Here is a 15,631-nt window from a genome sequence, read left to right on the forward strand (position 1 = left end):
ATCATGTTAAAGGCACTATATAAATGCAAGTTCTAGGCAACATGGTGGAGCAGTGGTTAGCATTGCTGCCTCACGGCGCTGAGGTCCCAAGTTTGATCCTGGCTCTGGGCCACTGTCCTTGTGAAGTTTGCACATTCTCTCCGTGTTTGCGTGGGTTTCGCCCCCACAACCCACAGATGTGCAGGCTAGGTGGATTGGCCACTCTAAATTGCCCCTTAATTGGAAAATAATTAATTGGGTGCTTTAAAAGTTAAAAAAAATAAATGCAAGTTATTATTGTTGTTTATATCTTTGTTTTTTCTTTGCAAGCCACTGACATGTGCTTTTGACACTTTTACAATCCTCATCACAAACAAGCCCTGAAATGTTAACTGAATGTCCTGAGGCACTGCTGCCTCACAGCACCAGGAACCCGGGTTCGATTCCCATCTTCACACTGCCTGTGTGGAGTTTGCACATTCTCTCCGTGTCTGCGTGGGTTTCCTCCGGGTGCTCCAGTTTCCTCCCACAGTCCAAAAATGTGCAGGTTAGGTGGATTGGACATGCTAAATTGCTCCTTAGGGTGAGGTTACAGGGCAAGGGATTGGGCCTAGGTCAGGGGGGTCTTTCAAAGAGTTGGTGCATACTCAATGGGCTGAATAGCCTCTTTCTGTATTGCAGGGACTCTATGATTCTGTGCCAAATCCTTACAAAAATTAAGAAAAAAAATTAAAACACTGATGTCAGACATTACTGAAAATCCCATCAAGAAATAAGTTAAAATGATACGTAATATCTAAACCAGGTTTTAAATCACAAGCAAATTCACTGGAGGGTTGTACTAAATTCAGCTTGCTTATTACATGCGGACCTCAATGTAACAGACAGCACATCAGGTTGTTCATCAGACAGGGCTTTCCCACTGGAATCAGCTTGTTTGTTTATCACAGACCTTACTCTAAGTTATTATTTGTTGTGTGCTGCCATACTATTTATAATGTTACAAAGATTATGCAGCTAGAATTGCAATACACCCCAGAGGATGCAGTGCGAAAAGGTTTTTGTCAAACTATTTTTACAATCTTGGGTAGGGTTGCCACCCTCTGTCAAATTTGGAAAGAGGCAAGTTAGGACTAGAGAGAGGGTGATCATGGCTTTCATCTGATCTTTGTTTTGACGGTATAAATTAATGGAATGTCCTTAAAAAAGTAAAATCTTCACATCAGAAGACATAAGAGTAAAACAGATTTATGGGTTAAAAATTCACCAGATATTTAAAAGTGATTACTGCTAGTGGTTAGCACAACCGCCTCACGGCGCTGAGGTCCCAGGTTCGATCCCGGCTCTGGGTCACTGTCCGTGTGGAGTTTGCACATTCTCCCCGTGTCTGCGTGGGTTTCGCCCCCACAACCCAAAAATGTGCAGAGTAGGTGGATTGGCCACGCTAAATTGCCCCATAATAGAAAAAATAATTGGGTAATCTAAATTAAAAAAAAAAAAAAGTGATTACTGATATTTAATTCCTTTGACTGCAGTAGAACTAAATGTTAGCACTGATTCTAACAAGCCCTTGCCACTGGTTTTGTGCCAAAGTGTGAGACAAATTTCTACCCGTTACAATTTATATATCAACATTAGGAAGAACTTGTATTTATATAGATCGTTTGTAGTTGGAAGAGAAAGTCACAAATAAGACAGCAGGAAATTGAACCAGATCAATCGGCACAGTTTGTAACCGTTCCAGTGATTTGTTATGTTTTTTACATATCAATTACTTTGTAATCAATGAACTAATTGCTTTTGAAATTTAGTCACTGTTATTAGACTGGCAAACATGTAGCACAGAGCAAGGCTCAGAGACAGCAGCAAGATGAGTGTTGGGTAAATTTGTTTAATGTTGATGCTGTTAGTTAAGGTTAGAATATTATTCAAGGGACCTGGAGAACCTCAAATAGTGGGATCTTTTATAATCACATGAACATGCAGCTAGACCTTTGTGAGACAGCACTTTGCTCAAAACTGGGGTCTAATATTTTCTGACTGAGAATGCTTTGGTCATCTCGGACAAGGTCCAAATTGTTCAGTTCATAATCTGCTTCAGTGTCCTCTTGTGTTCAAAGGGATATTCTGTGCTAAACATTTCTGGAATTAAATACTGTTCATAACATTGAGTTAAGAATTTAGTGGTAGAAATCATTTGAATTAAGGGATCTTGAATAAAGAGGAATAAACTGTATCAGGGTTTCTGCATTTAGTGTATTTTGTAATGAACTTGATTCATATAATCCTTGGACTTAGTGATCTCTAAGCTTTTCCCTTTATTTTACCACTGTGCCAGGATGATATATGGGCACCATGCCTGCAGCTAATGCATTAAAAAAATCTAATTATCTACTAAAATACCGAATTCTGGAATTATTATTTAAATGGTCTTTCAGCAAAGGCTTTGTGAGTTGGGGGCTTAGACAGCCATCTTGTCACCTCAGCTCTATGTAGAAGATTTAACATGAGCATCCATGCTGATCTGGCTTAATTTTATGCATACTAATGTATCACGGTGCTTTGCAATTTCTTGTAAAAATGATTAAGCTGCTAATTAAAACTCTTTATAACTTGTTTCTCTTGATCTAAGCCATCAGCCACCACGATAATTAACATGCAAATTACCTCAGGGGAACAAAGTCACAGGGGTCCTCTGCTCTCAAACGTCTGCAAACTGATTTAATTATTGCCTGAATACCAAAACATCACAATTATGAATGGTGGCATTTGTTTTAATGGACAATGAGATAATTATCCAAATGACATTTTGGGAAAAACTTCTTTTAGTTTAATTTTTATAGCTAGTGGCTAAGATGATGAAGTGACATCAAACATTTTGATGTCCAATTTACTTTATCCAAGGATGATAAACTCAATGGGTTTCAGATAACAACCGAGGGGCACATATTGATTGAGATTAAAGACAATGCTATTGCATTTGAAATGAAGGGCACTTAAACATTCCAGAATACACAGGCAGGAGGAAACTATCTAAAGCCTTTTTGATGGAGTCCCATAAAAGTGATTGTGGTGAACTGGGTAATCTAGATCATTTTTAAAATCTCTTGCTCTTTCTCTTGAGTTTTTGTCATGTTTCTCTGTCCTCTACTGATTATCTCTAAATTCACCCGTTATTTTCTCTAATTTTTTACACTCAAGGGCAATTAATAAATGCCATCAATAGCAACATCGCGCATATACAACAACATTGAGAATAACATCTGAAAAAACTCCAAAGATTAGCTAAGAAACTGACTTCAATGAACCTGAAGTGTGTGACTGCCTCCTAACCTAAATTTGAATTTCTCTCAAAGTTCGAGAGTGGATTTTTGTGTTTGAGTTAAATGGAAGAAAACAAAAGGTAACTAACACAAGCTAGAGAAAGAACCTTATCAGCATATCCCCCCAGTCCTTTCTCACTTGGGTTCTTAACTAGCTTCTCCTTAAATGTATCCATGCTATACTCCATGTGACAATGATTTACGCATTCTTATCAATCCTTGTGGAAATAACTTTCTCCGGAATTTCTCATTGGATTTATTGGTCGCTCTCCGACATTTTAGGTTGCTAGTTTTGATCTTCCCTATAAATGGAATCATCTTCTCTACTTTTACCTTGTCAACCCCCTTTTCAATTTTAAAGATCTCCAGTAGGTCAACCCCAGCCTTCCCTCGTCTAGAGGAAAGCCCCAGCGTGCTCAGCCCTTCTTGATAGGTATATCTGTGTCTTCCAAAAACACAACAGATTACAAACAATGCAAGATGAAATGATGCAACCACATATGATGTTTTTCTTCATTGTTTATCATTTATTTTTTTGAAACACGTTGCAATTCAATTTGACCGTGACAAAAAAATGCTGAATTGCAGTAAGAGACATGCCTTACTGAAAATCACAGTAACTTTCAGATTGGCTATTTGAGTGCTTTTGTCACATTGAAATTGGCCCCTCCTCAAACTGTTTGCCAAACATTGATCAAGTCACCAACCTTTTAGCTGTATTTTTTTCAAACTGCAGAACAGGATTCAATTGTTCCTCTATTGGTTCTAACCACCATATTGGAAACAATTGCAGATTCTAGTTTTTTTCCCCACTTTTACCATCTCTCAAAGACACTGGCCTTCACTGCAGGACAATATCATTTGTAGTCTGATATCTCAAATAGCCATTCTGTATGTGTAAAAGCCCGGAGACCCAAGGAGGTGAATCAAAATGGCAGTTTATTTTCAGTCAAAACAAAACACCGTAACATGACATACAGCACATAGGTCCCAACTTGGAAAACTGATCAAGCCGGTCTCAATCCTGGTCAGCTTTAAAGGATTGATTCAATGAGACCCAGCTGATGAGCTTCCGCCCATTAGCAGGGAAGCTTGCATTCCACGAGTCCCACGGGGAGATAAATCGGGTCGTTCCCATAGGTCTCGTGAGGGTTATTACAGTATGGGTGAGTCCAGACAGTAAGTATCAGATGGCTGTTACATGATGGTGGGGTACAACACTGAGTCCAATCCTATCCTCACCTAAAGTCGACTTCTGCACAGCTGTTGTGGCGACTTGGAGCTTGAATTAATATTTTCTTCCCTTCTTAAATGGGGGAATTGATGTGAATTGTCACTCTTGGCTGAGATCAACTACCTCGGCACAGATCAGGACTTGAATTCTAAGCCCATCATTGTTCACAGCCTTTAACACATCTGAGCCATTGGAAGTGTTAGTGACGATCTGTTTAATTAGATGATAAATCCTTTATCTCTGATCAAAACCCATAACATAAATGAGTTGCAAACATTGTGCAGATAGTGATGAAGGGTAGCAGTTCCCATCTCTGACTGACTAGATTTCTCTCATTCTGTGATGCCACATAAAGAAGCCTATGATGTCATCAAGCAAGAAGATTTGGTTCCAATGATGAAACAATCTTACACAGCGACATCATGAACATCTATCAACTGAGATTTTATGTCGTGAGTTATTTCAATCACCTTTTATTTTACCAGCTCAATGTGATTGTTATTAAATTTGGGGGAAGGTGGAGGAGAGGGACTAAATGAGCTGCTCTTGCAGAGAGCCATCATGAACACGACAGGCCGAATGACTCCTATGATCTAACCATTCCATGACTCTGTGTAGATACATTTCATCAGGTGAGATGAATACCTAACATGGGTAGTGATGCTTTTAAAGATGGTACAGTATTAACTTGATTGGATCATTGCAGCTACGCTTAAAAAAAAAATTTCTCTAAAGGGAAAATCTATGGGATATTGAGAAAGACATTGGAGTGGTCAACAATGAAGTTCTATCCAGAATGCAATTCCTAGGTACATAGCAACTCCAAAAAACTAACACTACAAGCAATTTCAAGACAATTTAAGATACTTTAAAGGGCGGGAATGGGGATTGTGAAGTGAGTTAGATAGCGTTTAGTGTGGATCTGACAATGTGAGGCATTGTGGAGGCTGGGGGGGGGTGAATTCAAAAAGCATGAGGGGGATGTATGAAATAGATCAATTTGCGCCTTCATACCTGTGGAATAGGCTTACCATGTCTTCAGAGTTGTGGAACTCATGGAATTGGAATATTAGGCATGGAGGTGAGGAATTTTCAACCTGCATGATATTTAATGAGGAGACATGGACAATATGCCAAAATGAGGGATTCAACAATAGCAGCCGGGCCTTCAACAGCCAAGCCTTGCCCACTGAAATTCCTTCCTCAAACCTCCCAACCTCTCCTTCCTCTTTTAAGACACTCCTCAAAACGTAACCAAGCTTTTGGTCACCTGTCCTAATATCTCCTTATGTGGCTCAATGGCAACTTTTATTTGGTAATGGTGCTATGAAACACCTTGGGATATTTTACAATTTAACAGCTCTAAATAGGAACAGGTCTCTGCCATTGCTACATGAAATGGAATGAAATGAAAATTGCTTATTGTCACAAGTAGGCTTCAAATGAAGTTACTGTGAAAAGCCCCTAGTCGCCACATTCCGGCGCCTGTTCAGGGAGGCTGGTACGGGAATTGAACCCGCGCTGCTAGCCTGCCATGGTCTGCTGTAAAAGTCAGCTATTTAGCCCTGTGCTAAATCAGCCCCTGATGAACATTGTAGCCACGGCAATATTTTGAGGTCATTTTTTTCTGAGGAAGCACAGCAATAACTTGAGTACACAGTTCTCATCTGGGACAGCACGTATTTGTATTAAAATTGAACGTGCACATTTCAGGCCGCTAGCTTTCTGTCTCAGAGCACATCACCAGTAGAACACAAGGGGTAATAGCAGGCTGGTGATGAACAAGTTCCAGACATTATAGCTGGCAAGCAACAGTCTGCCTGGAGCAAGCTGCTACAGGAAGAGCCCTATAGCCCTCTTGTACAAAATGAGCAACGTTGCAGGAGAACCAGAATAAGTGCAAGAAAGGCACTCCAGGGAACCATGCTAGGAAAGAATATCTTAGTAAGTGTTCATTTTTTAAACATGTTTGTATTAAAATTGAGTGTGCACTTACCATTTTACAAGATGGTTGGCGTTGTACAGGAGAGGGTGCAATAATTGATGCTGACTTATACAACCAGAGAATAATTACTGTAATGCTTATGGAGGAACATAGAGGGCTGCCTTGTGCTCATGTTCTAGAATGTAAAGTAGATTGAATGATTGTTCCTTTATTTGATGGTGAGGAAATAATGCACAGGTGTTAAACAGATGAGTTCAGTGGTGAGATATGTTCTGATGTCCCTGGCAGCAAGTCACTGAGGAGGGTTCTATGTGAAGGTCATGGTGATGTTCACTTCAACTAACTTCTATCTCCAGAGCAGTTAAGACCATATTCTAAGGACCGCCCAGGTTTTTTTATGGAGTGATGTCTTGCAGAGCACAGCAGTGTTCACAAATGCAGGTTCCACAAGCTGCAACGTATTGCAGAGTCCCTTCTTTGTAACAGGGTACCAAAATCATCAGTTTCAGTCCATAATCATCCACTCATTGACTGCTTTTGAGGGACAAGTACCTTGGTGTAATGTTCCTCTGTTGCTGTTCAGGCTACTCTTAGTGGTGTCATCCATCTTTTGGATGAAACTTTAAAACAATACCATTTGTCTTCTCAGAATGATATAAGATTTTGTGGCAGTATTCGATGAAGAAATGGGGAGTCCCCTGTGTCCTGGCCAACATTTAACTGTCAACCAACATCATGAAAATAGATATTCCAGTCATATCCATTCGTCCATCCATCCAACTATCTCACCACTCATCCATCCATCTCACCACTCATCCATCCAACCACCACTCAATTACTGGAGGTAATGTTTTGATTATGTTGTCTTGGGTTGGGTGTGGTTCAAGGAGCAAGGGATAGGCAGCTTTGACCATTTTAGATCATATTATAAATTTGGCATGAGTTCCCATGTACAAATGCTGTACTTTCAAAATCATAGGCAGTGAATTTCTGACATTCATTTACTCATATGTATTTTCTGCTGGCAATGCAAAGTTAGAATATTAACTGAAGCATTTATGATTTGTTAATTGGATTCCAGTGGCATGGAATGATGGGCCAGGTGACACTTGGGGCGCGATTCTCTGCTCCTCACGCCGGGTGGGAGAATCGCGGGAGGGCCGGGCGACTCACGACATGTCCCCCTGGCACTCCCCGCGATTCTCCCACCCCCTGCTCGGATGAATCGCCGGTCGCCGTGAAAAACGGCGATTCTCCGGCCCAAATGGGCCGAGTGGCCTGCCATTCCCGATCGGTTCACGATGGCGGCAACCACACCTGGTTGCTGCCGTCGTGAACATGGGTGCCAAATGCTCGTTTGTGGCTTGTGGGGGGCGGAGAGGGGAGTGAGCACCACGGCCGTGCTCGGGAGGAGACTGGCCCACGATCGGTGCCCACCGATCGTCGGGCCAGCGTCTCCAAATGACGCACTCTTTCCCCTCCGCCGCCCCACAAGATCAACCCGCCACGTCTTGCGGGGCAGCGGGGTGGAAGACGTGGAGCCGGCCAACCTGCGCATGCGTGGCTGACGACACTTAGGCGCTGCCGTCGCGTCATTCTCGCCGCGCCGCCTTGACGCAAGCATCAAGGCCCGGCGGCCGAGAGTTACGGAGCACCACTCCTAGCCCCCCGGGTGGGGGTGAATAAGGTGCGAGGAGCGGCCTCCGAGGCCGTCCTGAAACTCGGCCGAGTTCACGATGGCCTTCCCGATTCCGCGCGGCAGTGGAGCATTCCGCCCTTGGAGTTCAGCCAACCATTCACAATGAGGCTACGTGGAGAAACAGATGCCTGGCCATCTGTTTCTGATGATACAGTTCCCAGATGGCCTCATTATGTATGCTCGACTGAACTCCGAGAATCACTAATGGACCTCAGGAGGAGTCCTTTTTCATAGGCTGAACAGAAAAGTTTATTTTGTTTGATTGACGTCTTTATGAGGTTATAAAAAGTTACTTTTTCTTCGGTCTGCTCTTTCAGCATTTATACGTTTATTTGGACAAGATGTAGACATGTGTAATGGATAAAGTAAGGTATCTATTATTAAAATTATGAATGGCAGTGTCTGATAAATTTTGTCATGATCACTTCAAGACTTACCATTGTTATTAAATGGCTTATTGGTTTTCTGCATAGTATATATTGGGTGAGTGAAAATGGATGTGGCATGGAGGTCATGGAGGTGGTCCGGGGTGTGGGTGGAATATGAGAGCATGGGGGGGTTGCGGTGTGGAATATGTGGCAAAGGAACATGGTGTATGGGTAATATATTTTAACCATACCTTTCAAAAAGTTCCTGAATCCAGATTGCAACCCCTGACTTCTCTGAGGGAGCGTCCTCAAAATGTTGGCCTAACTTCACAAAAATTGCAGAGGGGTGTGAATTGCCTATCCTGGAAATTGAACAGGCAAGGTTAGGAGTGCAGGGTGTGGGCTCATTGCTCATTACAAGCCTTATAATAATAATAATCTTTTGCTGTCACAATAATGAAGTTACTGTGAAAAGCCCCTTTGGTTTTATCTCGTGCTGGTGAAAATTTGCCAACACCGGGAATCGGAATGGGGATCCCACCCACCATTTTTAAAGGCCACCAGGTAGGACTAATTCACAAAAACCCAGTCCTAGGTCTCACTCAAGGCCTTGAGCAGAAAAGTCTATGTTGACACTCCCCCGCTGTACTGACAGAGTGCTACACAGTTGAAGTGCTATCCTTTGGATGAGACCTTTAACTGAGGCCCTCCCTGCTCTCTCTCGAGTAGATATAAAGGATGCTATGAAGAGTAGGGGATTACCTTTGGTATTCTGGCCAATACGTATGTCTCAGCTGGCATCACTAAAACAGATTATCCAGTCATTATCACATTAATAGTTGTGAGAGTTTGCTGCACACAAATTGGCTGCCATCTCTTATGATACAACAGTGACTAGACTTCTAAGTACTTTGTTGGCTGTAAAGTGCTTTGGGGTGTCCTGTGATTGTGAAAGATATTGGATGAGATTCTCTGGCCTCACCGTGGCATGTTTCTTGGCAGTGGGAGGTGGGCCCTTCCGATCCAGCTGCTGTCAATGGGATTTCCCATTGAATCCTCCGCATGCCTTCGGGAAACCCGCGGCGGGAGTGTGCTGTTAGCCGGACCGAAAGATCCCGCCGCCGTGAACAGCCAGAAGATCTCGTCCATGATTTCAAACTAGAAGGAGGCCTCCATGCAATGAGTGAAGCAAGTAATTGTAAAAGGAGAGATGGTCACTCCTTGGCCCTAACTTTCCTCTCTGTGGACCAACAACCCCTGTTTCACTGTTTCAAAGTGGGGCAAACCACTTTACCCCACACTTAGCCCTGGAGATCCTTGGGGTCAGTGGCCCTTCCCACTATTAAATTTCAGAGGGATAATGTGGGGTCATGAAAAATAGTGGAACCCAATGGTTTTTGTTCTGTAGAAGCATTGTAAGGGAGGGGGATTGTTACTCGGATGATACCAGACCAGGATTAAGTTTTGTGGATATATTTAAGATGAATATTCTGGATTTTAATCAATTACCTACCTAGAGGATAAAGTATTATATATGAAGAAGAAGAATCCCCCCTGGAGATTACATGGGTGATGTTGAATCAATGGTGTGTAGATGCAGCTTGATGAGTTCAAAAACCTACTTTTTTGCATCTTTTGCTATTCTAAACTGGGTAGTGTTCTTCTCATACCTTTAACCCAATTTGTATGACAAAAGGACATGTTTCCCCTGACAACTATGTTTATTTTCAGGTGAATGGTGGAAGGTAAAGTCCAGGTGGCGGACAGAATCATCAAAGCCATAACCATCGACAGGATCATGAGACGTCTTCCAATTATCTACCTACATGCTTTGTATCTGTTGCTGCATTTCCAAAGCAGAAGAATGGAAAAGTTAAGGGATCTGATTATGGTTAGGCATGAATCAATTGTAGGAGTCGAGGAAGGTCATCAATTTACAGCATCATGCAGACTCAGTAATATTGTATCAAAATCAGGCAGTTTTGATATTGAGTGGGAACGAACCAAAGAAGGCCACACCTTAGAGAGAATACTCCATCACTCCATCAGTCCTAATGAGGAAACAGTCCAATATCTATCTGAAAAAGTCAAAACAAGAGTGCGTGGCAGCTATCTGAATGCAAGTTTTTCCATCTTGAACCTTAACCCGACATTACTGGAGGACAGTGGAAAATATTTTTGCTACGTCAATGGTCTGAAGAGCATCACTATTACTCTCTTTGTTTGTATACCATACAAGGATATTTTTGTAGACTATGAGCCTAAAGAAGTAGTGGAAGGAACCAAAGTGTCAATAAACTGTGCGGCTAAGGAAGGGTTCCCTGAGCCCATGGTTCAGTGGATTGCTGCAGGTGAGGATATTACAAAAGAGGCAATCACTGTTACGGAAATACTACCAGGCAAAATATTTGATGTGAAAAGTTCTATTGTGGTAACTGTCAAGAAGGGAGTAAAGTACATCTGCAGCATTTGGAATAAGCATATTGAAAACTTGTTGGTGGATTGGGTATTGCCTTTGCCAGGTGTCACAGTCTCTACACCGTATAAAAACATAGTAGGAATAGCAGGAAGTAGTGTTGAACTAATTTGTGATGTTTCTATTCCGGAGAGTGATCCAGTCACCATTGCTGAGCTGGGTTTCTACTGGGTCAACATGGATCCAAATAGCAAAGAGCACTTGATCTATTCTTTCATAAATGAAGAGGAAAATCTAAATGGTCAAGATCCAAGATATGAAAACCGAGCATTCTTGTACTGGGAGGACTTTTTGGAAGGGTCTCCAGACTTGAAGATAAAAGATGTCTCAATTAAGGACATGGGAGTGTATATCTGCAGGGTTACAAAAAGAGAGAAATTAATTGGTGAAGATCTGTTGGAACTTCGAGTAGCAGCACCCTATAGTAATCCAGTAATCACATATGGACAACATACTACCAACTTCCGTAATGTGTTTCTCATCTGCCAAACTAAAGGAGGGTTCCCTCTCGGAAACATCAGTTGGCTAGCAGATAATGGCAACGACATCACTGCTCGCTCAAAAACAGACGCAAAGCTGTCAGATGGCTATTTCGATTTCAGAAGTGGTCTACATGTTTCTGTGGCTGAGGGGACTCGGTTCACCTGTGTCATATCAAATCCCTGGCTGCCGGACAAATCAAGCTCAACAGTAACATTTATTGGTGAATAGTGAATAGACTGCATCTAGATTTACTGGCTTATGGAATATGTGTTTGGAAAAAATATTGTATGATTTGTTAATAAATGATTAAAAATGCTGTCCCTTGTATAATAAAAGCATCAGCTGCCATGTTTCATTCATTCCTCCATTCACATTATACCCCCTCAGTGGACCCAACCATTGATTCATTTGCAAGCTCCCCACTGAACCAGCACATTTTGATCCTCCTGATGCCCTTCTGTGGACAATGGGAATTTTGTATCATTTTTCCAGAGAGTGGAGCATCTTTTATATTTGGCACCAAGGTGTGAAACAGGTACTGCAGATCGACTGCATTTTATAGCAACCATCCATTTACATTGATGGAAATGATAATTGGACGGTTCCCGTTCCAACTCACCTGTTTCACTTCCAGGCGGCAAGTTGAAAATCTAACCCAATTTTTTTTGCATCTCTCATAAGTCTAATTTTCACAGCCATGTCTCATCTTTAATGATTCCACTTTTCATCCATCTCCTGTTAGTGAAACTTTTGGCCGGACTATGGTTTCCTTTTTTTCCCCTTGCCAACCCGTAATTCTCTATACCAACTTCTACATAGCATCTTTAAGACAATGCTCTGCATATAAAACAAAGTTTGACACGAGACATAAAGAGAGTTGGGTCAAGTGACCAAAAGTTAGTCCGCAGAGCTTTTTAAAAAATGTATTCAGGGGATTAAGCAATGTTCGTTGGGCCAGCATTTTTTTCCCATCCCCTATTAATCTTGAAATGAGTGGCTTTCTAGACCATTTTACAGGGCATTTGAGTCAACCACAAATCCATGGAGCAGCAGTCACATTTAGGCACTAGACAAGGTAAAGATAGCAGATTTCCTTCCTACAGGACAAGAATAAACCAGATGGATCTTTACAACAATCGACAATGGTTTCATTGGGTGGAATTTTCCCATATTTTTCCTGAGTATCGGGCTCTGACTGAAATCCGACATGTAGCTCTCCAGCTGCACAGCTGAGTTTTTAGTCCAGCTTTTAAGACCTCTCTGGAAAAAAACATCTGTGACCATGGTTTACAGGTGGCGGTATGGCGGTGCGGGGCCTGAGAGAGCCAGTGAGGCCGGCTCCACAGAGATCGGGGTGCCCCAATCAGCACAGAAAATATCCCCCTCCCCAACCCCCCCAATGGACACGAGGCACCTTTTCACCAAACAAGCATCGGCAGTAGGGATCTCACCACAACATCAGCATTGGGTGCTCCTCCCCCCCCCCCCCCCCCCGCCATCAAACGTAACGCAAACCCTCCGCCAATGGGACTCTCTGGAGGGTCTGCCCCAGCACAGCCCTGGCACAGGTTGGCAGTGCCAACTTGTACCAGGAGCCTGTGCCAGGTCACTGCCTAGACATGGCCCTCTCCCACCAGGGGTGATACCTCCCTTTGTAATCCCCGGGGGATCGCCTTGATTCATTCCCTTTATTCCAAATCTTTTGTAAAATCAGTGAAGGGGGGCATTATGTGGCATGGGGTTCAGTAACGAGATTAAAATTTATGTGAATCTATTACACTTGGGTTCTCACCTTTTGTGGACGTGAATCTTGTTACATTACCGACGAGGGGCGTGGAAAATCAGGAAACAACATCTCGCCAGTGTGGTGAATGTATTATGACAGCCATTCACCACTGTATTGCATTGTACAATGTTGTTGCCCTTGTGGGCTCCAGCTATGGACCACTGTATTGCATTGTACAATGTTGTTGCCCTTGTGGGCTCCACCTATGGACCATTGTATTGTATTACACCAGTTTGTATCATGTTGGTGCCCTTGTGGGCTCCGCCCATGGCTCCGCCCCCTTGAAGGGAGGTATATAGAGCTGCTGCCCTCCAGGCAGCTCTCAGTACAGGGCAGTCGCAGGCAGGCACAGTTCTAGCTGATTAAAGCCACAGTTCACTTCAACTCTCCGTCTCGTGTGGATTGATGGTCACATCAGCCAGTGAGAATCTTGTTTCCTGATTGTTGAGATTTTGCATCTGCGTCTCCATTCTCACTGACGGCAGACAGGAAATTTTAATTTTTTTTCATTACATTTTCTTTTTAAATTAAAATTAATTTTTAGTAGTGTTTATTGTCACAAGTAGGCTTACATTAACACTGCAATGAAGTTACTGTGAAAAGCCCCTAGTCGCCACATTCCGGCACCTGTTCGGGTACAGAGAGGGACAATTCAGAATGTCTAAATTACCTAACAGCACGTCTTTCAAGACTTGTGGGAGGAAACCGGAGCGCCCAGAGGAAACCCACGCAGACACGGGGAGAACATGCAGACCCCGCACAGACAGTCACCGAAGCTGGGAATCAAATCTGGGGCCCTGGCGCTGTGAAGCAACAGTGCTAACCACTGTGCTACCGTGCCGCCCATGTTGCCCCCATCGTTATCATTAGGGCAGCACGGTAGCATAGTGGTTCGCACAATTGCTTCACAGCTCCAGGGTCCAGGTTCGATTCCTGGCTCGGGTCACTGTCTGTGCAGAGTCTGCACGTTCTCCCCATGTGTGCATGGGTTTCCTCCGGGTGCTCTGGTTTCCTCCCACAGTCCAAAGATGTGCAGGTTAGGTGGATTGGCCATGATAAATTGCCCTTAGTATTGGGTGGGGTTACTAGGTTATGGGGATAGGGTGGAGGTGTGGGCTTGGATAGGGTGCCCTTTCCAAGAGCCGGTGCAGACTTGATGAACCGAATGGCCTCCTTCTGCAGTGTAAATTCGAGGAAATTCTATGATTAGACTTTTAAATCCAGATATTTATGAATTCAAATTTCACAATCTTCTGTGGTGCATTGTGGGATTATGTACCTGGAGAAACTTGAGTCTCTGGATTACTAGTCCAGTGACAGTGCCACTACACCATCGCCTCCCCAACTTTGCCCATGTCCCAACGCATCAGCTGCTAAAACCCTCATTCATGCCTTTGGTTACCTCTAGACTAGACCAATCCAATGAACCCAGGCTGATCTCCTGCAGTTTACCTCCATAAAAGTGAGGTCACCCAAATTATTGTTGTCTGTGTCTTAACTCGAAGATGTTACTTTATCACCTCTTTTCATGCTGACTTACATTGCCTCTTCGTCAAGCAACATCTTGATTTTAAAATCTTTGTCGTTGTTTTCAAATCACTCCATGGCCTTTCCTCTCCTGATCTCTGTAATCTCTTCCAGCTCCACAGCTCCCCAAGATTTTGGGGGTGGGGGAGACAGAAGTGTAATGGTAATTTAGAGGCTTTTAAAACATGTTCTTTAATTTAAAAATTGCATTGATATACTGCTATTCATGATCGCAAGACACCCAAAAGACACCGCCAGTTATATACTTTTCAAGTATAATCACTGTTGTAATGTAGAAATGAATCCTCCGACTTCTGGTTGCGGCTATGCGGAGCTAAGCCGCACGTTCGGCAGCTCCCGCCAGGAACGGACTTTTGGGCTCTTTTAAGGGCCCCAGCGGTACTTGATCGACGATTCCTGACGTGGGAGGGTGTCAGCAGCAGATCCCCAGTGTTCTATGGTCTGGACCAGGAGTGGGGCCAGCAAAATAGCAGTGGCAGCGCCTAGAAAAAAGCGGGGGAAGGAAAACAAGACGGCGGCCGGCGGAGGCCTTGAGGAATGGAGGCAGTGGGCGCGGGAGCAGCGGGAGACTCTCCAGCGCTGTTTTAGGGAGCCAAAAGTGGAGCTACTAGACTCACTGAAGGTTACTACGGACAAGCTGCTGGCAACGCAGACAGCCCAGGGGGTGGAAATCCGGGAGCTCCAACAACAAGCCTCCGAAAGAGAGGATAGGGCCGCGGCCCTCGCGGTAAAGGTGGAGATGCATGAGGCACTCCATAAGAAGTGGCAGGAGCGGTTCGAGGAGATGGAG

The 15,631-nt window shown here is 43.4% G+C and overlaps 1 protein-coding gene across 12 annotated transcripts in view; it reads left to right on the forward strand.

The window, feature by feature from the left end:
• LOC119950604 overlaps positions 1-11,816 on the forward strand; it is a 342,477-nt gene extending 330,661 nt beyond the window's left edge. For 8 of the 12 annotated variants that reach the window (XM_038773181.1, XM_038773179.1, XM_038773183.1 and 5 more), the window contains 3 exons: positions 4,892-4,988; positions 7,131-7,325; positions 10,280-11,816. In XM_038773181.1, the coding sequence (XP_038629109.1) occupies positions 10,284-11,735 (1,452 nt within the window). In that variant the 5' untranslated portion in view covers positions 4,892-4,988; positions 7,131-7,325; positions 10,280-10,283 and the 3' untranslated portion in view covers positions 11,736-11,816. The other 4 variants (XM_038773190.1, XM_038773189.1, XM_038773188.1 and 1 more) reach the window with 4 other exon arrangements.
• Positions 11,817-15,631: the final 3,815 nt, after the last annotated feature.

This window comes from Scyliorhinus canicula, chromosome 16 (assembly GCF_902713615.1).
Source record: "Scyliorhinus canicula chromosome 16, sScyCan1.1, whole genome shotgun sequence".
Lineage (NCBI taxonomy): Eukaryota > Metazoa > Chordata > Chondrichthyes > Carcharhiniformes > Scyliorhinidae > Scyliorhinus > Scyliorhinus canicula.